The sequence below is a fragment of the Phyllostomus discolor genome, chromosome 7 (assembly GCF_004126475.2).
Source record: "Phyllostomus discolor isolate MPI-MPIP mPhyDis1 chromosome 7, mPhyDis1.pri.v3, whole genome shotgun sequence".
NCBI classification, from domain to species: domain Eukaryota; kingdom Metazoa; phylum Chordata; class Mammalia; order Chiroptera; family Phyllostomidae; genus Phyllostomus; species Phyllostomus discolor.
In genome coordinates this window covers 11,969,903-11,990,293 of record NC_040909.2, presented here as the reverse complement: position 1 = coordinate 11,990,293, position 20,391 = coordinate 11,969,903, and the positions used below count along the sequence as shown (strand labels likewise).

At 37.8% G+C, this 20,391-nt stretch overlaps 1 protein-coding gene across 16 annotated transcripts in view; it reads right to left on the bottom strand.

Moving 5' to 3' along the window:
- Window positions 1-20,391, bottom strand: part of LRRFIP2 (LRR binding FLII interacting protein 2) — a 105,211-nt gene that overhangs the window by 52,526 nt on the left and 32,294 nt on the right. For 6 of the 16 annotated variants that reach the window (XM_036030515.1, XM_036030520.1, XM_036030517.1 and 3 more), the window contains exons 3-7: window positions 11,335-11,421; window positions 10,035-10,085; window positions 3,912-3,968; window positions 3,777-3,821; window positions 631-699 (exon numbers count right to left, since the gene is read on the bottom strand). In XM_036030515.1, the coding sequence (XP_035886408.1) occupies window positions 631-699; window positions 3,777-3,821; window positions 3,912-3,968; window positions 10,035-10,085; window positions 11,335-11,421 (309 nt within the window). The remainder of the gene's footprint in view (window positions 1-630; window positions 700-3,776; window positions 3,822-3,911; window positions 3,969-10,034; window positions 10,086-11,334; window positions 11,422-20,391) is intronic. The other 10 variants (XM_028518492.2, XM_028518491.2, XM_028518488.2 and 7 more) reach the window with 3 other exon arrangements.

The following is a 20,391-nucleotide window of genomic DNA, read 5'->3' as shown; positions in this document are numbered from 1 at the left end:
AAAACCTTATTACTTAAGCCACACATTCTAGCATAAAAACTATTCCATCCTCCCAACCAGGTAAGTTTACTGAAGAGAACAGCCAACTCTTACTTCTCATTCTCTCTGTAGCACCAACGGCATTTTCTAAAGGTATAGGATTTAACAAGCTGAACTGAAATTAACCTATTGCAATTTTCTCTTTCCAAAATATAATGCAGAGTTCAGCTGATTTAAAGTGATTGCTGAATATATCTGGTAGGGAAATCCATAACTTGGACACCCCAGTTACTATTAGAACAAATGGGTAAAAAAAAAGAACCCCCTTTATAAGTGACAGCTGGCATTTATATTGTTTAAAAACGATAATTCACAAAGAAGGAAAAACTGAAAATGTGAAGAGCTCTAGCTAAAATGTTTTCAAATCTGCTATTATAATCTATAAAAAATGTTTTTTAACTTGAGATACTTGTCTGAAGGTTTTCATTTTGGAAAAACAATCAAAGGAAATTATAGCAAACAGGTTGTAGGAACAGAGTTCAGTAAGTGTCAATTTCTATGAGAATGTACCTAGTACTCAAGCCCCCAGAACTCTGAGAGTCAACAGTGAACGCCCACCACTGACACTGCACATTTTTCTGGACTACACACCATGATGTCCTTCCTTTTGGGTGTGCTGGCTCTGCTCCAATGTGCCCCGCTGATGTCCTTCGATGGGTTCTTCACGGAATTAAACAGTGTAGTAGTAAACGACAAAACACAAATTGCAAGCATATTAAAATTGAAGTCATTAAAATTATACTGAGGCCACTGACACATAACTGGGAACTGATAATGTACAACAGCAAAAATCCCCACCAGTGAGAAATACCAATTATCCCCCCGATGCAAGATCGCCTCATTTTCTAATTTTGGGTGTGCCTCATAGTCTTCTCATATTTCAGTACATAAAGCAGTGACCAAGCAAATGTAAGATTTTTTAAAGTCAGATTGTTTTTTAAAGTAAAGCGCTGTTTCACTTCTAACCCCAGGGCTTTGATTTAATTCCTCCCTCCCCCAAACCTACCATTCACAGTCTTGAACAATCTTTGCACTTTATTTTTTGGCTCTTTTTATTCTGACACACAATGTTTATAGCACTGACACCATCTCCAGCCCAAACAGCTTCTGGCAGGCCACCTTTCGAGAAGGTAGTTCCCAAAAGCTGACTGCACAAAAGGAAACATCAACGTCCCAAGAATTCGGCATAAAACCACACCTGCTGCATATCCAGGTACTGCTAAGGTTCACACAAGGTCCAAAAGTGTTTGACTTTTAAATACACAGCTCATAGGAAAAAATAGTTTAAGAAAATAACAGGCAGCCCTGGCTGGTGTAGCTCAGTGGATTGAGCATGGGCTGCACACCAAAGGGTCACCTGTTCGATTCCCCATCTAGGGCACATGCCTGGGTTGCAGCCAGGTCCCTAGTGGGGGCCATGTGACAGGCAACCACACACTGATGTTTCTCTCCTCTTTCTCCCTCCCTTTCCCTCTCTCTAAAATTAATAAATAAAATCTTTAAAAAAATAACAACAGGCAGAGAAATACCAAACCCAAAAATTATAAGCAAACCCCAACAAAATTTAGGTCAGTGTTTTAGGTCTTCACATTTATTTTTACAGAGGATATAAGGCACCTACATATTCAGGTTTAGCGCAGATGGTAAAGTTACTTTAAAAAGCAAGTACTCTGATAAAACCTAGAGCTCTCAATATTATCTAGTTAAAAGAAAACTAATCTCAATTACATTTCTTTTAAACAATGTTATTAGTGAGCTTTCAGACTTATTTCCAGGAAAGTCTAAATATTTCAAATGTGCTGAATGTACATTCACACATAGTAAAAGTACTAATATCTTCTCTAGTATAAAATTTTTATTTTATTTTATTGTTTTAAGGTTTTCTTTCCCCCTCCCCTCCCCTCCCCTCCCCTCCTCTCCTTTTTTAAGAGAGGGGAAAGAAGGGAGAGAGGGAGAGAAACACCATGCGAGAGGGAAACGTTCACTGGCTGCACACCCCGACTGGGGACCAAACCTGTGTCCCAGGCATGTGCCCTGACCTGGAACTGATCATCGACCTTTCACTTCGTGGGATGATGCCCAACCAACTGAGCCACACCGGCCAGGGCTAAAATTTTTACTAAATTTAAGTTCACACACTGGTATTTGTTTTCTTAATATTGGGAACCTTACTCTTTTTTTCCCATGGTAACAAATTTTTCATAATTACCACAATGAATAAAATACTGTGAGAGTTCTAGTTATATCTTAAATGTATTTAGTAATATAACTTACATAAAAAGAAAGCCAATTTATTATCAACATTCTATGTAAACAATTCCTTATTAGCTTACTTTAAATTTTTTGTTTGTTTGCAGATTTGTTCTACAGGCTCCTGAATTAGGTTGAATTGGATGGTTTGATCATTAGGTTAAACTAATATACTTACTATAATCAAGTTTCCCTGAGGCCACATACAAATTTATAAATTACCAGTCTGATAATAACTACATAAAACTTCATACTATGAACAATATAACGGAAAGCAAAGAAAAAAAACGGATATTTTTAAAAATGAAGAGAGATTATTTTCAAAGCCCTCAAAGACATTCAACTTCTAATCTTTTGTTTACTAACTCCCTGTATGATTCTTTTCAAAGTATTTATCTATCTATCTATATCTATCTATCTATCTATCTATCTATCTATCTCCAGGGAGATGGATGTCAAACTTACTATCTTAAAGTTTTTCTTCTATAAAATTAAAATAAAGCTGCTGATTACATTTCTGTAAAAGCTTGTTATTAGGCTTATAAATGTAAACTTTGATAATTAACCAAAATATTTACGATTCAAAAACTAGCTTAGTAACCCTAAGAAGACTATAGATTACATTCACAAAAAGTAATATAACCAGAGTAAAGAACTAAGAATACAAACACATCAATAACTACTATACCAGAACACACTAGTTGATTATAGTATATTTTTATACTTTATATAAGATGAGAAGAAAACTAGACTTGAAGGGAAATAAACAAATACAGACCTTAGCATTAAAGATAATTTTACAGATGAAACATCTGGATGTAAGTGTATGTGTGCAATGTTATCAATGTGCAAATTAAAAGACTTGCTTTAAAGTGTACAGCACAATTCTTTCCGAGATCAGTGTCTTGGCACAATGGGCAAGCCTTTAACACGTGACTTCTCATTTATCTTAATACAATACAAGAATGTGTGTTAAAACTGAGACATACTACAACATGTTAATCAAAATGTTGAAGCAGGATAATTTCTGTAAATATGACAAGCAGGAAATTTTTCAAATCAGTAGCTCAATTTTTCCATATAATAAAACCATAAATAGTTACTCAAAGTTTAAAATATTTCTCATTTAATATTATTTTTTTAAAAATATGAAAGTAGAAAAAAATCCAAAAGTTAGAACCATGCAGGTGTTATTTTATAAAATCAATCTTATAATTTTGTGATAATTTTCCAAAATCAAAGGTCTTTTTATAGAAAAAGAGTACTTATGATAATAGATTAAAATATTTATGATTTTAGAATTGATTTACGCATAGCAAAGATTTGAGAGAAAGCATCACTTTCCAAGGAAAGGGCTTTGCCTGTATTTCCTACTTAAAACAAAGGCAAAGGAACGTACGAGCACTGTCAGGCTGCTTAGGCAATGGTGCTGCAGAAAGCTCAGGCACAGAAGCTTTGCTATTGTGTAAACAACTTAAAATACCAACCCTGTGACTGCCAAGACTTCGGATGGACAATGCATCCTCAACTCCCTGATAAAAATAAAAACAAAAGTGTGTGAGTGACTACATTGAGTTAATGGGGAAAAGTATTAAGAGGCAAGTTCACAGGTTATTACAAACCAGATAAGGACGACGATGACTGGACCGGTGGGAATACCTGGCCCTTTCTGAATCTTCCTGGGAAAGGAAAAAGTACACGGAGAATTAATCACTGAACAGAGGGCTGTCTGTCGGAACAGCCGAGCGAAGGACAGTCGGTTAAGAGCACAGCCGACCCTCCTTCAGCAAGCGGGTTCGGACAATGCAGTTTCAACAGCTGAGTTTGTGGCAGCCGCATGCTTCAGTTGGAAAGAGAGTGGAAATAATCTTGGCAACGTTTTTATTTAATCAAGCGTATGTATGTCTGCCTCACCACTTGTAGAATGTAAGTAATCTATGTATGACAAAGACAGCTCAACATACCGAGATAAAAATAAGAAAGCATACTTAAACAGAAATTGTGTTTAATGTTAAAAGTGGACCTTTACCTATCTTTTTCATTTTGAATGTTAGTTTATGCAAGGCAAGAAGAAATGTTTACCTTATCACAGATGTATTACGTAGAGTGTATTGCTTTTAAAATATTTGGATTATAATTTTCTGCTCACTGCAAAGAATTTCTTTTTTTCCTTCACTACTTTAACTGGGGCGGGAGGCAACTAAATGAAAGAGCCCCTGACTGTGTAGCATTAGTATGAAAAACTACTTAGAACTGGATAAATATTTTAGAGTTGGTTAAGTTAGTGAGAAATATGCCTTATGAAGACTGCAAAGAAAGCTGAGCACAACCTGACAGCTGACTGAACTGAATGCAGTTCTAAACTTTTCCACGTTCCGCTATTAGCATTGGAGCATTAAGTCCTGAGCTACGTGAAATCAACTGACTGGTCCCTAACCCTAAGCAACTGAATCAGTGAGAAACCTCTGATCTTTCTGATTTTCAAAGTTCAAAGTAGTAAAATGATGGGTACTGACTAAGAATCACACACAACTGGTCCAAGCAGGGTCACGGTTGATGACAGTGACGAATCAATACCTCATACACCCCGTGGCCACACAGCATTATCATCATGCAGGTGGGACAAATAAATGTGGCTACGCCGGAAGGTGCATGTCGAATACAGAAAGGGCAATTCAACTGGAATGCTACACTTAATGCTTACTTTGGTCATAACTTTGAGTATAATTCAAAAAAAACTCCTGTTTATCATCTGCTATGCACACTGACAGATGGGATCAAATCTGTTCAGAAGCCTAGTTCTAAGCACCAGTATGATTCAATGAGTCAAAATGCAGGGGCGGCCGACCTTTTGACGTCTCTGGGCTACACTGGGAGAAGAGGAGTGAGTTGTCTCAGGCCACACGTTAAATACACAAACACTAACGAAAACAAAAAATCTCTTAATGTTTTAACTAAATTTACAACTTTGTGTTGGGCCACATTCACAGCCATCCTGGGCAGCATGCAGCCCCTAGGCCGCGGGTTGGACACCCCTGCCTGGTGTTCTGATCTCTAGGAATTCATCAATGGTTTACATTTCCATTACATAACAGACACATGTAATCTGCCAGAAGCCAAACAAATGTCTTGCCTTCTTTGATTATCAGGTGGCACCACAAAGGTTTTAGGGGCCTGTGCATTAGCCCATCAGGGTGGGTACAGTTTGTTAAGTGGTGACGAGTTCTAGGTTTCTTAGCTTAGTTAGTTTAAAGAGCCTTGTGGTACCAAGGCAGGTTAATCCTACATGCCCCCTCCCAGTATTATTCAGAGTACCAGAGTGCCAGATGTGGTTTAGTGATCAATCTTCCCTTCGTGCTGAATTTGCTTTTCATTCCATCTACCATACAAGAGCACTTTCTCTTAAAATTATTTATTTATTTATTTGTTTGTTTGTAGAGAGAGGAGAAGAAACACTGATGTGTGAGAGAGACATAGATTGGTTGCCTTTCACATGCCCCCAACTGGGGACCTGGCCTGCAACCCAGGCATGCGCCCTGACTGGGAATCACACCAGTGACCTTTGGTTTACAGACTGGCACTCAGTCCACTAAGCCATACCAGCCAGAGCTCAAGAACACTCTTTAAAAACCTACCTTTAAAAAGCACATCCCATTAAAGATGCAGCAAGACAAGTGAATTTCATATTTATTTTTAATTGTACCTATTACAAATATAATTCTAAATAAAAATACCTAATTATATACTGATATACCTCTATATTTAAACAGCTTTTCTTTTTAGCCACCTTTAAAAAATGGTCTAAAAAGACTTCAGAAGTCTACAGAATAAAATGTAAACCCCATATAGGCCACTTAATTTGAACTGAGAGAATATAGCTTATTCCACAGATACAAATTATACCATAAACCCAGTCTGTTCAATAGAACTTTCTGTAACAGTGGAAATGTTCTATGCTTCTACTGCCTAATAAGGTAGCCACTAGCCACATGTGGCTTTTGAGCACTTGAAATCCTAGAAGTACAACCGAGAAACTAAATTTTTAATTTTAATTGAAATCTTAATCTAATTACACACATATGGCTAGTGGCTACTCTACAAACAACTCAAAGCAAATTTTCATTACACCAAAAAAAGACCCAAAACATGTATTTTACTAAAAGTCTGCCATGCAGGACCACTCTTATATAGAAAGATGGGCATTTAGATAGTTTTTTAAAATTACTCCCCTACTTTGAATACATTTGCATAGTTGGTAAATGAGGGAAACAGAGGAAACCCTTGTATAAAGAAAAGATTCTGCCCTGGCTGGTGTGGCTCAAGTGGACTGAGTTCCAGCCTATGAATCAAAGGGTCATAGGATTGGTTCCCCGTCAGGACACATGCCTGGGTTGCAGGCCAGGTTCCCAGTAGGGGGCACATGAGAGGTACCCACACATTGATGTTTCTCTCCTTCTCTTTTCCTCTCCCTTCCCTTCTCTCTAAAAATAAATCAATAAAATCTTAAAAAAAAAAGAAAGAAAAGATTCTTGCATCACCCTAGAAGATCAATTAGTCTGACCCCTTCAAAGTCACAGAGCTGGGGCCAGCATTCAGTTCCTTTGACTCACCAGACAACTGAGCCATAAAGATTCCATCCAACACTGGCTAAGTCTACAATGATTCCATTAAAAAGAAAATGGAAGGAAATAGCAAGGTATCCTGGTTTTTACCCAGAGAATTCTCCTTATCTGAAAGAACAAAGAGCTTCATTGCCCAGGTATTTCTACAGCAGTATTTAAATTGCCAATTGCACGCTGGCTGGCATGGCTCAGTTGATTGGAGCATTATCCTGTAAGCTAAAAGGTTACAGCTTCAGTTCGTGGTCAGGGCGCATGTCTAGGTTATGTGTGGGTTCAGTCCCTGGTTGGGCTGCTTACAAAAGGAGCAACTGATCGATGTTTCTCTCTCACATTAATGTATCTCTCCCTCTCTCTCTCCCATTCTTCCAATCTCTCTAAGATCATTGAACATGTCCTCAGGTGAGGATGGCTGGATTAATTAATTGTCAATTGGCTTTTCTTGAATTAATAGCACCAGGTCCCTATAAAAAAAAATCAATGAACTATGTCTTGAGGTGCCAATTACAAGGCAGAAGATCCCTCTCTTCCACAGTCAGGAGAACAATACGTGTTCATTATCTTGGGAGCCCTTATTAGTAAAAGTATCCAAGGCTGAACTTGTAAGACAATGCTTATATTTGTTTAAGGCTGTCTGGAAAATCATGTTTTGATACACTGAATTAAGTTAATGGAAATGAAACATACTCTTGCTTTTAAAAGCTCACTTGAAGTGAACTTAAGAGAGTAAAGTGGTTTTATTTTTTAAAAGCCCACAGCCTGGTGAATACACAGGACCATCTTCTCTGTCAGCAAACAGCACTTAAGTCAGACTAGAGCCAGGCGCACAATTTCAAGCCAGGAAACCTCAGGAGCTGCATTTACTCTTTCAGGTCACCAACATGCCACTGATGAAGCCAGCCCACTTGTACACAGAATCATGCACTGGCTGGTGTGGCTCAGTGGACTGAGTGCCGGTCTGCAAACCAAAGAGTCGATCTTTTGATTCCCAGTCAGGGCACGTGCCTGGGTTGCGGGCCAGGTCCCCAGTAGGGGGCGCATGAGAGGCGACCACACACTGATTCTCTCCCTCTCTTTCTCCTTCCCTTCCCCTCTCTCTAAAAATAAATAAATAAAATCTTTAAAAAAAAAAAAAAAAAACAACCAGAATCACGTGACTAAAGCAAACACTACTTATGTGATGGCCCAGAACACCCTAGGCCTTTTCCTGCTGATCCTCTTACCTTCCATGCCCTTAGCAGATGTGGCACTCTCTCATACCTTCAAATTCTGTCCGTGCCAGCGACTAAGTAAGCTGTTCATCTCACCAATCCTGTATCGCCTCATCTATGGAACACAGGCCGTGGTACCCATCTCCCGGTGTGAAGTGAAAACACAGTAAAAAGCGCTGGCACAGTGCTGACGTGCGGAACACGAAGCGGGCTTCGTTCCGGAGGCGAGTGCCCTTGCTTCCCACTCACATCCCCACACTCCGCCTCACGGAAAAAGTAGTTAAAATTCGGAATTTTTCATATGGGAAGGTTCTTCCTTCCAATAACTGACTGTCCTATTATTTGTGTATGCATTATTTACTTTATTATAAATGTATTAGTAATTTATATCCTATATTGCGACTGTCATGTCAACTTCTACAGGCTCACTGAAAGAGAGCAGCCAGAGAGACAAGAGTAAGATAAAAGGTGAGATGTAGTATCAGTTTGAAAGGAGTGAAAGCAGGTGTCGGAAGAGGTTAGACGTGATCATCATTCCCCTCTGAAAGTAAACCCCAGCTTCTCTGCATGTCCAAGTCCAAGCTGTCATTCAAAACTTCGGTCAGCCACCACCTGCATTTTCACCCTCTAACCCAAACTGTTCTCCCGTCCATGAAAATCTGGCACACTCACTGCCTGAACTGCACACATTTCACAGAGGCGAAAATATGTTTATCTTCATGGCCTCTGAGTACAGGAATCAAACATCAGACTTTTAATATAGGCTTTATATTATATTGTTTTGGTGTGCGCTAAGATAGTAAAATCTTAGGCAATTTAATTTTAGAACCATAATACATAATAAAAAGGAATTAAACTAACACATATCCATGGAAAATTTGCAAGCAAAGTTGTGTCTTTTATTCACACAAAACATTCTTAATGCACCATTAGTAATATTAATCCAGTTACATGCAGAAGACACTTTACAAATTCCACTCCAAAGTAATCAAACATCTTCTTTTCTCTTTTCTAAAATATCACAATAAAAAGTATGACAAAGTTTTAAACTTGTAGGTCAATATAGTCATAAATGTTTTAATTCTGGTTGTACCCTGAAATGATGCTATAGAAGGAATTTGCTTGAAAGTTGCTGATGTAGCAGCAATTAGACAGTGGTTCTTATCCCTTTAGGGATCGCACACTCTTTTGAGTATCTGATGATAAAAATACCTGTGGGCATTTCAAATATACATATATACACACACAAAATTTTGTGTGAGATTTTTAAGGCTTTGTGCCCCATACTCAAATCTGTTCACATACCAAGTAAAGAACCCCTAAAAAAAAAAAGAATCCCTATAATATGAGATAATGATTCACAGTTAGTAACATTCTACTGGTTTGCAATTTGCTCTTATAGTTAACAAATTTAGAAGTGGTAGTAAATGACTTGAAAAGGAAATAAGAGAACTGAAAAAATAAGAGTAATTTTCAGAGGAGATGGAAAAATGACTTGGGTCATCTCTCAATAAAGACTCTGCAAACTTACTTTGTTAAAAAGACAGAGGGAGAAAGGAAGAGGAGAGGGAAGAGGGGAGGGTCAGAGGAAGTGAGGGGGAGAGGAGGAGAGAGAAAGGGAGAGAGGGACAGATTTAAGGGAGAGAACAAACCCATGGAAAGAAACAAATTCATTTACTCCATCCCTCCTGACCAGGAGCATTCCTGAGCTGCGTGGAGGCAGCAGACTACAACAGAGATGGCTGGGCTCGAAGTGCAGATTTGGTTCACGACAGACAGAAGAGAGTCTCCCTGACCTTTAGGTTCAAACATGCCAAACACTCCTACTTTGTAAACTATTAGTCAATGTTTTACTTCAAGATTGCATTATTTCAGCAGCCGAACACAACATGCAGAACAGGCAATCCTGGCCTACCAGCCACTTGTGAATCTGTCCCCACTTCCGATCAAAGGAATGATGAGAATGCTACAAATGCAAAAGTTTCATAAACTGAAGAGTCTCCAAATCACTGCATCCTCTGAAGTCTTAAATTAATCATATACATCTGCCCTGAAGAATAATGATTGTTGACTCAAAGTTACACATTCAACAAACAGAAAATTACTAAACTAAGTATGTTCAGTAATGAGACATATGGTTCTCTGCAGTTTAGAGTACCATAAATAGAACTTGTATTTAATAATTGTCTCCTTATAATTAACTATAATTTTAGGAGCATAAAAGATAATGCATTGCAACATTTTTGTTTCAAGCCAAGAATTGCATTCAATATTTGAAACTATATATAAGGCTAAAAAATATTAGCAACATATGAACTATTTCTGCTTTTGGTTTTCAGCTGTAACAATACGGAAACTATACACTTCCATTTAATCCATTAGCAGAAGATCCACCACCAATATCAAAATAAAGGCTTTAATACTACCATGCAGGTTCTTCCCCCTTTGAACTAATACAGCATCAGAAATATTTTTTATGGGAATGTTCAGAGCTAGGTCAACGTCAGAAAGAAAAGGTAAAAAAGGAGTATTTGTTTCATATTTGAGCAGCCTAATTTTTATATGCCTATTTTTCAAAATGTGGTTTTGCTTTTCTTTCTGATGATAAAAGTATAGTGAAATTTATAACTATAGAAAATCATAAAAAGGGAATAAAATCTATCATCATTCCACCACAGACAAAGCAAAATAGTAACAGTAACCACTTCTTTCTAGTAGGTTTTGACTCTGTATATGGACACCAGGTTTTGTAACACGAAATTGGAGTTCTACAAGTTCTACAGTTGTTTGTTTTTTTAAAATTTTCTTATGTGAATATTTTCCTCCATTATTAATTACACTTAAAATCTGGAAGGTTGAATGACTTCACAGTGCTTTAAAATGTAGATATCATAGTATAATTAAGGGAATTCTAGGACATTTAGAACTACAGTAAACATCTGTGTCATCTCTAAGCACACTTTAGCTAATAAGTAAAGCACTTATAACACCGTAATAACATACAACACTGTATACAGTAAGAGATATATATGTGTTTGCTGTTATTATTTAAAACAAATACCGCATTTAAATTTGCCTGGAATGGATTGTTAAAACACATACAACAGCTTACACTCCTCCCAGTGTTTCAAAGGGAACCAGGTTTACTGCAGAAGTGAACCAGCCAAGTGTGATTTTTTTGAGACTAGCACAAAACTAGGGTTATCCCCCATTACCTCTTTTTGCTGCCGTTCCAGTTCTCTCATGCGTATATCTCTTGCTTCTGCCCGAGCAGCCCGTTTCGCTGCCAGCCTTGCCTCTGCCTGAAAAGTAATATAAAGATTCAGTTTTACTTAGTAACAGCAACCACCACTACTATACCAGCTTAGAGGATAAGGAGCAACTGGGACATGCTCTTTCAAGGGTTGGGGGGCAGTGATGGGACAAGATATTACCTATCAGCAGTTTGACTGACTTGAGTCAACTCCCATACACTTACTTTTTTTCTTTACTCCCAGAGAGGCTCTCATGAAATCTAGGCCTTACCTTTAACTGCTTGTCTTGATTACACACTCAAAAAATTTCACACAATTCTCTATATGTCTCTCCAAACCCCCTTTTTCCAGAATATCTTTCCTTATCAATTCAATCATACAAGTTAGAAACATCAGAACCAGCTTCTACTTCATTTTGGGCACTGCCAATATTCAGTCTCCAAGTATGGTCGATTCTTTACCACTGAGTTTCTCACGAGCCCGTCTTGGCCTTTTTTATTCCCACTGTTTCTGTTTGTTTCAGGAACTCTTCATCTCTCTCTTTAAATTGAGACATAATTCACATACCATCAAATTCACCACTTAAAAGTATTCAGTGGTTTTTTAGTATATTCACAAGGCTGCACACAACTATCACTACTATCTAATTCCAGGATATTATCATTATCATTAAAAAAAACCCATACTCAACAGTAGTCACTCCTCATACCCCCTCCTTCCGGCTCCTGGCAACAGTGATCTGTTGGGGTGGCCACAAAGTCCATTTAGTTTTTTCCATAGAATAAGACACATTTTTCACTTTCGCCAATAACTTGATTGATTTGGATACTCTGAGTATATCAGCTCTCTCCCGCTATTGGCTTCTAGTGGGGAGAGACCAGGGGTGCTGCTAAACATCTTCCAGTGCATATGACAGCCCCACTGCAAAGAATTATTTGGCCAAAAAGTCAATAGTACAAGAAACTTCATAAACCACTTTGACACGTTCCATCAGTCACAGCACCTTCTCCATACACTGCACAAATCTCTTGCATTTCTACCTTTCTTGAAGTAATATAGCATAATCCACCAAAAATGCTGCATATCTTCTTCCATCTTCAATACTAAAATGGCTGCACCAAAATTCACCAGTTGTGCTAAGTTTTTTTTAAATACATGCTGATATGACAGTTGTCACAATACAATCTAACAAAATTATTTGGAGAGAAGTTAAAGACAAGTAAGTACTACTAGAACCACTGTATGGAAAAAGCTAAATGAACTTTTTGGCCAGCTGAAAACTTTCTCTCTCTATAAATCTGCCTGTTCTGACATTTAATATAGATGGAGTCACACAATAGGAACTCATCCTCCTTTGCTTGGAAAAGGCAACTGCCTCCAAATCCATCCAGCTGTCTCCAGAATCTGCCCTATGATTCACCTTCTCCGTGGTTCCAAGACTGCCGATCTGCCTTTCAAAACACATTTCTGACCATGTCATTCTGCTCTATAAAATTCTCCACTGTCTCCTCATGACCAATGGTTAAAGCAAAAATTGCATGGACTAGCACAAAGAGAACCCAAGAGAGGAGAAGACAAGCAAAAACAGAAATGAGGTTCCTCCTAGGCAGACCTCTGCCTTACTTCCCAGAACTTGCCCACAGACACCAGATGCTCCCATCGGCTGCCGTTCCTGGACGCTGCTGGGCTCTATTAAGCCTCTCTTCAGAGACGGTTTGCTTGGCAGGAGGTATTCTCCTTTATTCTAAAACACTACCTTCTATGAAGAATGTCCCTCTCTCATAGAATAATACTGTATGTACATGCCTCTACTGCAGCTTTATTACACTGCACTAAAATCACGTGCTTGTCACCCCACAACTTGCATGACTGTGTCTGCTAAGTAAACAAAAGAATTTCAAGCCATGAGCCCGAGTCTCAAGGAAATGAGACAAGGAAATAGCACAATGCACCACATGAAACAAAAATCTCTTCGGTTTCTATCCTGTAGTGGTTTCCTCTGTTCTTAGCCACATCCTAACCGATTTCCATCTCCCCTTCTGAAATCTACAGTGGCTGTTTCTTCTCATTTGTTATATTTATGCCCAAGTCTCATACTAAGAAGTGACTCAGCCAATGTTTAAAAGGGTCTGTGTATAAGCAATTATGCTACATGCTAAAAATACAGAATAAGATATGACATCTCTGCCCTAAAGAAGTTCATAATCTAGTGGAAGGAGACAGAAACACAATGCTTATAGGGAGCATGCAAGAGGGAGTTCTGCCTGGCAATTAAGTTATGCCTGGCAAGGTCACAGCAGGCTTCTATGAGGAGGAGACAGTTTAATCGTTAACACTGATTCAACTTCCCAATTTTGGCAATTTCCCAGTCTGCGTAAATGGCCTTTCAGTAGCAAAAACCCTATGAAGTAACAGCAGCCTACCAACCTCGAGCTCTGGACACTGACACAACCACAGCATTTAGTTTCCTCGCATGAATTTTAACTTGGCCTCTAGCTTTGAAACGCCTCTACCCCGCTTTCTTTTATAAAGGACAGAATATATGTATGATATATGTTCATAATATACCTATAGTCTGTCTTCTTTGTCCCTCTAGGAGTCAGCAGCACTTTCCTACTAGAATTTGTATTTTACAGAGAGAGGCTGCAAATATAAGTTATGCTTCGGCAGACAGCAAATACCTTTTTAAATTACCATTTCCTGGGAAATGTATCATTTTCCTGGGAAAAATTTTCAGACCTCTTTTAAATTTAAGAAAGCCTTAACAATGTGTAGAAATTTTCATTTCTGTGTATATTAGCTTTGGACTTGTCACCTCCCTTACCAATTTATCAAAAATGCTAATTTCATGCTTCTAATATCTGTGGCCAACTTTGCACAATAGATACTAAAAGGGGACTTCGCTCACTAAACCGCAATTATAAATCACTGAAATCTATTCCCTAATAAAACTTCTTCCACAACAAAAGGGAAAGGAACCTGACTGCTTTGTAACAGAAAGAACAGGGCCCTCAGAGTCACAAAATACCCTTGCCTTCCCTTTGTGACTCAGCCAACTTGATCAGGGGAGATGGTCTTGAAGAAGGCCACTGAGTAAGCTTAAGAGAGAGAAACAGGATCCAAAACTACTCCCTGTGGATCTCTGGCTCCACTGCTTCCAGACGCCTGAGGCAGTGCGGACAGGAGGAGGAACCAGGAGCTAATGGTAATTCCCACACAGGAGACAGAACATGAGCTCCACACCCTAAGTCAGTGCTTTCAACCTTTCTCACGTCACGGAGCACATGAACTAATGACTAACAGTCCGCAGCACACAAAAATATGCATTTGCTGCCGATCTCACAAAAAAAGTAAGTATAACTTTGACTCATTCATACTGGACGGCTATTGTTGTGTTGACTGTTTTTTTTTTTATTATTATTTGATGAGCTAAGGGAAAAGGGATCAGTGCTCTTGACAAAATAGTCAGGTTTTGAATGTTTTAAAAATTCTTGAGGCACACTAGTTGAAAATCACTGTTTATACTGATACATTTTTTAAACAGACCAATTATAGCCACGAAACCAGAAAAGTCAGCATTCACACTGCCTGTCACTACCAGAACCAATAAGTAGAGACAAGGATTGAATCTGTTTGGGCACTTTATTCAGATGCCAGCAATAAGACAGTGAATTACGTACCCTCAAAAACCACCTGAACATCTCATCCCAAGCCAATTTTTTTTATATGGAGAAGGAAAAGAGTTAGGTGAAGGGTTTGGGGAAAGGTCAGTAAGACAAGAGTTACAGTCCAGTGGCAATTTTCCTAGCATTTCTTTATCTGCTGATCAACAATTCCTTATCTGAGTCTCCCCTCCCGGAACACAAAGGCTCAGGTATCAGCTGGATCACTTGCAGACCTCCAGAGCGCAAAGGGTGCAATGCTGGTAGACCTCCTGGAGCCATGCATTCCAGTTCCTGGAACAACAGCTTTCCACCTGCATTCATCAGTGAAGCCTTTCAACTACGGCTGAAGCTAAAACCTTTAACTCTTGAGTTCCACTATCAGCCACACAAAGTATACTTCTAGGTAGTAACACTCGCATCTTCCCCTTAGAATACAATCGCATAAAAGAGCTGCTACAGATTTAACACCTACTTCACACATATAGAGTAAATGGGATATAATATAGGACTGCAAAAATTTATCTAAGTTCAAAACCAAGTTGGTTAAAAAATTAAACACAGAATTACCATCTGATTCAATAATTCCACTTCTGGGAACGTAGACCAAAGATTGAAAGCAGAGACCCAACTGGACATTTGTATACCACTGTTCATAAGCAGCATTATTCATATTAGTAAAAAAGTGGAAATGACTCAAATGTCCATCAATGAATGAATGCATAAACAAAATGTGTTATATATGTGTATGAAAAAGAAGTGTTGTAATATGTCATAAATTCCTTACTGGGCAGGTCATGGTGGGTAGTCATGCCCCAGCCCTGTAACCTCTTCAGTGAAAGGTTTTTAAGCAAGCCCTGTCTATTGTTCTTGGCATCTAGGCGAACACACCTTTGAAATGCCAGAAGTAACACCCGCAAGGCATAGCCACCCTCGAGAGAGCACATGATCTAGTAAACAGGTAATCCAATCCCTTCCTTGCTTTCTCCAACCTTCACGCGTAATCTTCCTTACATTTCCTCCTTAACTCTAAATGCGTAAGAGAAACTGCAAACTGCTATACTAGGGAGCATCGGAAATCCTGCTCCCCAGCATATGTTATTAGTTTTGACTCAAACTGTTATAAAAATTTACTACAGGTTTGGGCATTTTTAGGCCAATACACAGACACATGGAATATTATTCAGCTTTACAAAAAAGGAAATTTGACACATGCTACAAAATGTACAAATATGAAGGACAACGTTAAGTGAAATAAGTCAGACACAGAAGAATAAATATTGTATGATTCTGCATATATAAAGTACCTAAGAACAAATACCGTGGGAATGGAAAGTACAACAGTAGTTGTCAGGGGCTGGGGGAGGAGCAGATGGGGGGGTATTAAATACGTAACGAGTTTCAGGATAGGATGATGGAAAAGTTCTGCAGATAGATGGCGGTCATGGTTGCACAACAATGTAAATGTACTTAATGCCACTTAATTGTACATTTAAAAACGATTAAAATGGCAAACCCTGTTATGTACATTTTACCACTTCTAGAACTGGAAACTGAGATTCAAAAGTTACTGTGAAGTCAAGTAGTTCATAGGACCAGGTCTCTAAAATTGATTCTGATCATTACACTTTCACATATTAGGTGCATTAAAGCAGATTAAAGAAAATAATACCAAATTAGGTAGATATTAAAATGTATTCTTCCTAGGGCAGTGAAAATGGTAACACAAAAAGTAAAGATATATTTGGATAATAGACTTAAATTCATTTCTCACTAAATACTCAGGGCAAATGGGAAGCAAAAATGACAGCAAAATTCGTGGGGCTTTGATCACATCTGAAAAAAATGCTTTAGGTTGTGCTAACTCTTCAACCCTCTAAATTTGTATAATGTCCACTTTATCACTGAACTAATCACTAGAAACTGTATAATAACTATCAGTGACAAAGAACTTCTAGGAAGAAATGAGAACTGATTATGTAGTACAGTTTGAGTACTTCTATACTAAGGACTTTTCCTTCAGCATCAGAGTTTTATATTTATGCTTTTCTGGAATTTGAGAAAACAAAAGCAGATGAGATGCAATAAAAGACAACTCCATTTTAAAATGGGCAAAGGAACTGAATAAACATTTCTCTAAAGAAGATACACAAATGGGCTATAAGCACATAAAAGATACTTAACACCATTAGTCATCAGGAAAATATAAATCAAAACCACACTGAGATACCACTTCACACCCACTAGATGGCTAAAATTTAAAAAAAAAATTAACCAAAAATAACTTGTTGCCAAGGATGTAGAGAAATCAGAACCTTCACACGTTGCTGCTAGAAATGTAAAATGGTGCAGCCCCTACTGAAAGCAGCTCAGCAGTTCCTCAAAACATTAAACACAGACAGTAACACCCAGCATCCACCTCTAGGTAAGCACCTAAGAGAAATGAGAACATATTGCAACACAAAGTCTTGTACATGAATGTTCGTTAGCAGCATTATTCATAACAGCCTAAAAAAACAGACACAACCCAAATGCTCATCAACTAATAAATGGATGAACAAAATGTAGTATTATCCACACTACAGATTATTCAGCCATAAAAGGAAATGCTTAGCAGCTACAACATGGACGGCCTTAAAAACATTATGCTAAATGATAAAAGCCAGGCACAGGACACATCTTGCAAAATTCCATTTATATAAAATGTGCAGAACTGACAAAACTGGGGCAAAGGGAAGATGGAGAGTGGCTGCTTATTGTTATGGGGTTTCTTTTTATGCTGACGAAATGTTCTGCAATTTTAGAAAGTGGTTAGTGTTGCACATTCTCATAAATATACTAAACATCAGTGAAATTGCATACTTTAAAATAATGAACTTTATAGTATGTAAATTGTATCTCAATTTTAAATTTTTTTCATAGGCGATACTGGGTATACAAAAAATATAATGCCTAACATAAACTAATAGTAAAATATGTGAAATTTCAATACATAAAATTCCATATATAAAACAGGAGAAAAGGAATCTAATGATCTAGTAAGTTTGAAAAATGCCAGCTTAATTAAACATTTTTAAATCAGTCTTTAGTAGTATACATTATTTCCAACAAAAGGATAAAATACTGAAGCATTTCTCAGACTTACATGACACCACTATCAAATAAACCCTAAGAAATTCTTTAAGGATCATGCTCCAAGGAACACATGTGGGAAATAATGATTAAACTTATGGCACTGTATCAGAATCCAATTCAAACTGTACTAATTTTGTTAAGGGGTAACCTTACCTCTAAACTCCACATTTATAAAACTAAATAATATTATCAGAATAATCTCACAATTAAAACCTAAAGTTTCAAAATAATATGGGAGATGCAGCCTCACACTAATATACCCTGCTTTGCCGTGTATATGCACTCCCACGTGTAATACGCACCCATGTTTTTGGCCCAAACTTTCAGGAAAAAAAATCTTTTGTTTTAATTAGTTAATTCAATTTTTTATTTATTTATATTTAGAAAAAAATTATTATGGTATTCCAGGGTATTATTCTGCAAACAGATATCATTATTGCTTTCTAGACTTGCACTTTTAATGTATAAGCATAAATAAAAGAATTAAAAACATTTCAATAGATATGGAATTAGAATTACCCATGTATAATGCACATTCTTATTTTCCCCTCAAAATTTTGGACAAAAAAGTACACATACATGGCAAAATACATATATTTTTGGCACAAACTATGTGTGATTACCATTTTTTGAACACTTACTTATTTGTAAAGCAAGGTGCTTATTTTCCTCTAATCCACAAAGTTAAACTCTTTGAGATACAGAAAAAAGCTCAGTAACTTGCCCAAAAGCTGCTGGCCAGCAAGTGAGAGTCACACTCTAAGAATCTGACTTCAGTTAACGCTCTCCCCCGTGTTGCCACACTGTATCTTTAAACTCCAATTATAAGAGCATATCCTCAGACAAATAATACAAGTTTACTTTGGACAAATCACCCTAGGATTTTCAACTTAGCACAGATTCTTTCTTTTCTGTGAAACTGTACCATTCTGGTTCTTTATTTCTTCGGCCGTGGCTTTACCCCAAATGTAGGTAATCCTCTCCTTTGCTGTACACAGCGCTTCCTTTCATCCTTTTACTCCACATTTCCAATTACCAGCCAATGAGAATGACTCAAACCTAACATCTCAAACTCTGACCAAAATCAAAACCTACATTTCTGTCTAGTGGGTGAATGAAAGCAACCTCATCTTCCCCCAGTGAATAGGGCTTGCTTCCCCATTTTCCAATCTACAGAAATGAAACCCTTGTCACACCTGTCCAGAACCCAAGATCTCAGGGCCTCCTACTTCCTAACCAAATCTTCCTGTACAGTACCCCTAGAATCCAACGTTTCATTTCCACTCCAACAGACTCTCTCTCCTCCAAGCGGGCTCTTACCACTTCCACCTAGAATACATTGTTCCTAATTCTAACTTCACTTTCTTCCATTTCGACTCTCCCCCACCCTTGCTATTCCATACCACACACTGTTGGATTAACCTGCCTTCAACACCAAGAAAAAAGTGAGATAAAACATCCTAAAATAAAATATGATTAGCCATAATATATTTTATGCTGTCTAATACACAAAAGCATCCTTATGCTTTCTGAATTTTAAATATGGATTCTGTTACTGCTTTGGTTAAATAAACACAAGAGAACAGGCTAAAATAAACACTGCTGTAACTCCCAGTGGTACGCCAAATCAAAAACTCAACTAAGGCCCATCCTATTATAAATCTTTCATCTGTCCAGTAGGCCTGCAGGTAAGGCAGGATCCATCCAATCCACAGGACAGTGCTTACTATTCCCTTGGAATATAATCCACAAGTCAAATTTCATTTGGGACTATTATTTGAAAAAAAAAAGGTTATGTTTACTTTTTAAATTTTTAAAAGATTTTGTTTATTTTTAGAGAGAACAGAGGAGAGAAAGAGAGGGAGAGAAACACCTGTGTGAGAGAGATACATCTATCGGTTGCCTCTCACATGCCCCTAACTGGGGACCTGGCCTGCAACCGAGGTGCATGCCCTGACTGGGAATCAAACCTGTAGCCTTTTGGTTCACAGGCCTGCAACTCAATCCACTAAGCCACGCCAGCCCAAGCTGGTTTGTTTTTTTTTTTTAAGTTTGATTCCATTATCCTAAGATTCAAAGCAAGAGAATTAATTTTAAGTTATATATAACAATATAAGTTCTTATATAACAATATAAGTTATATTGTTATATATAACTTAGAAAACTCCATCCTCCCCAGAGACTTTGCCCCAGGTATCTAATCTTTGCCCCAGGTATCTGA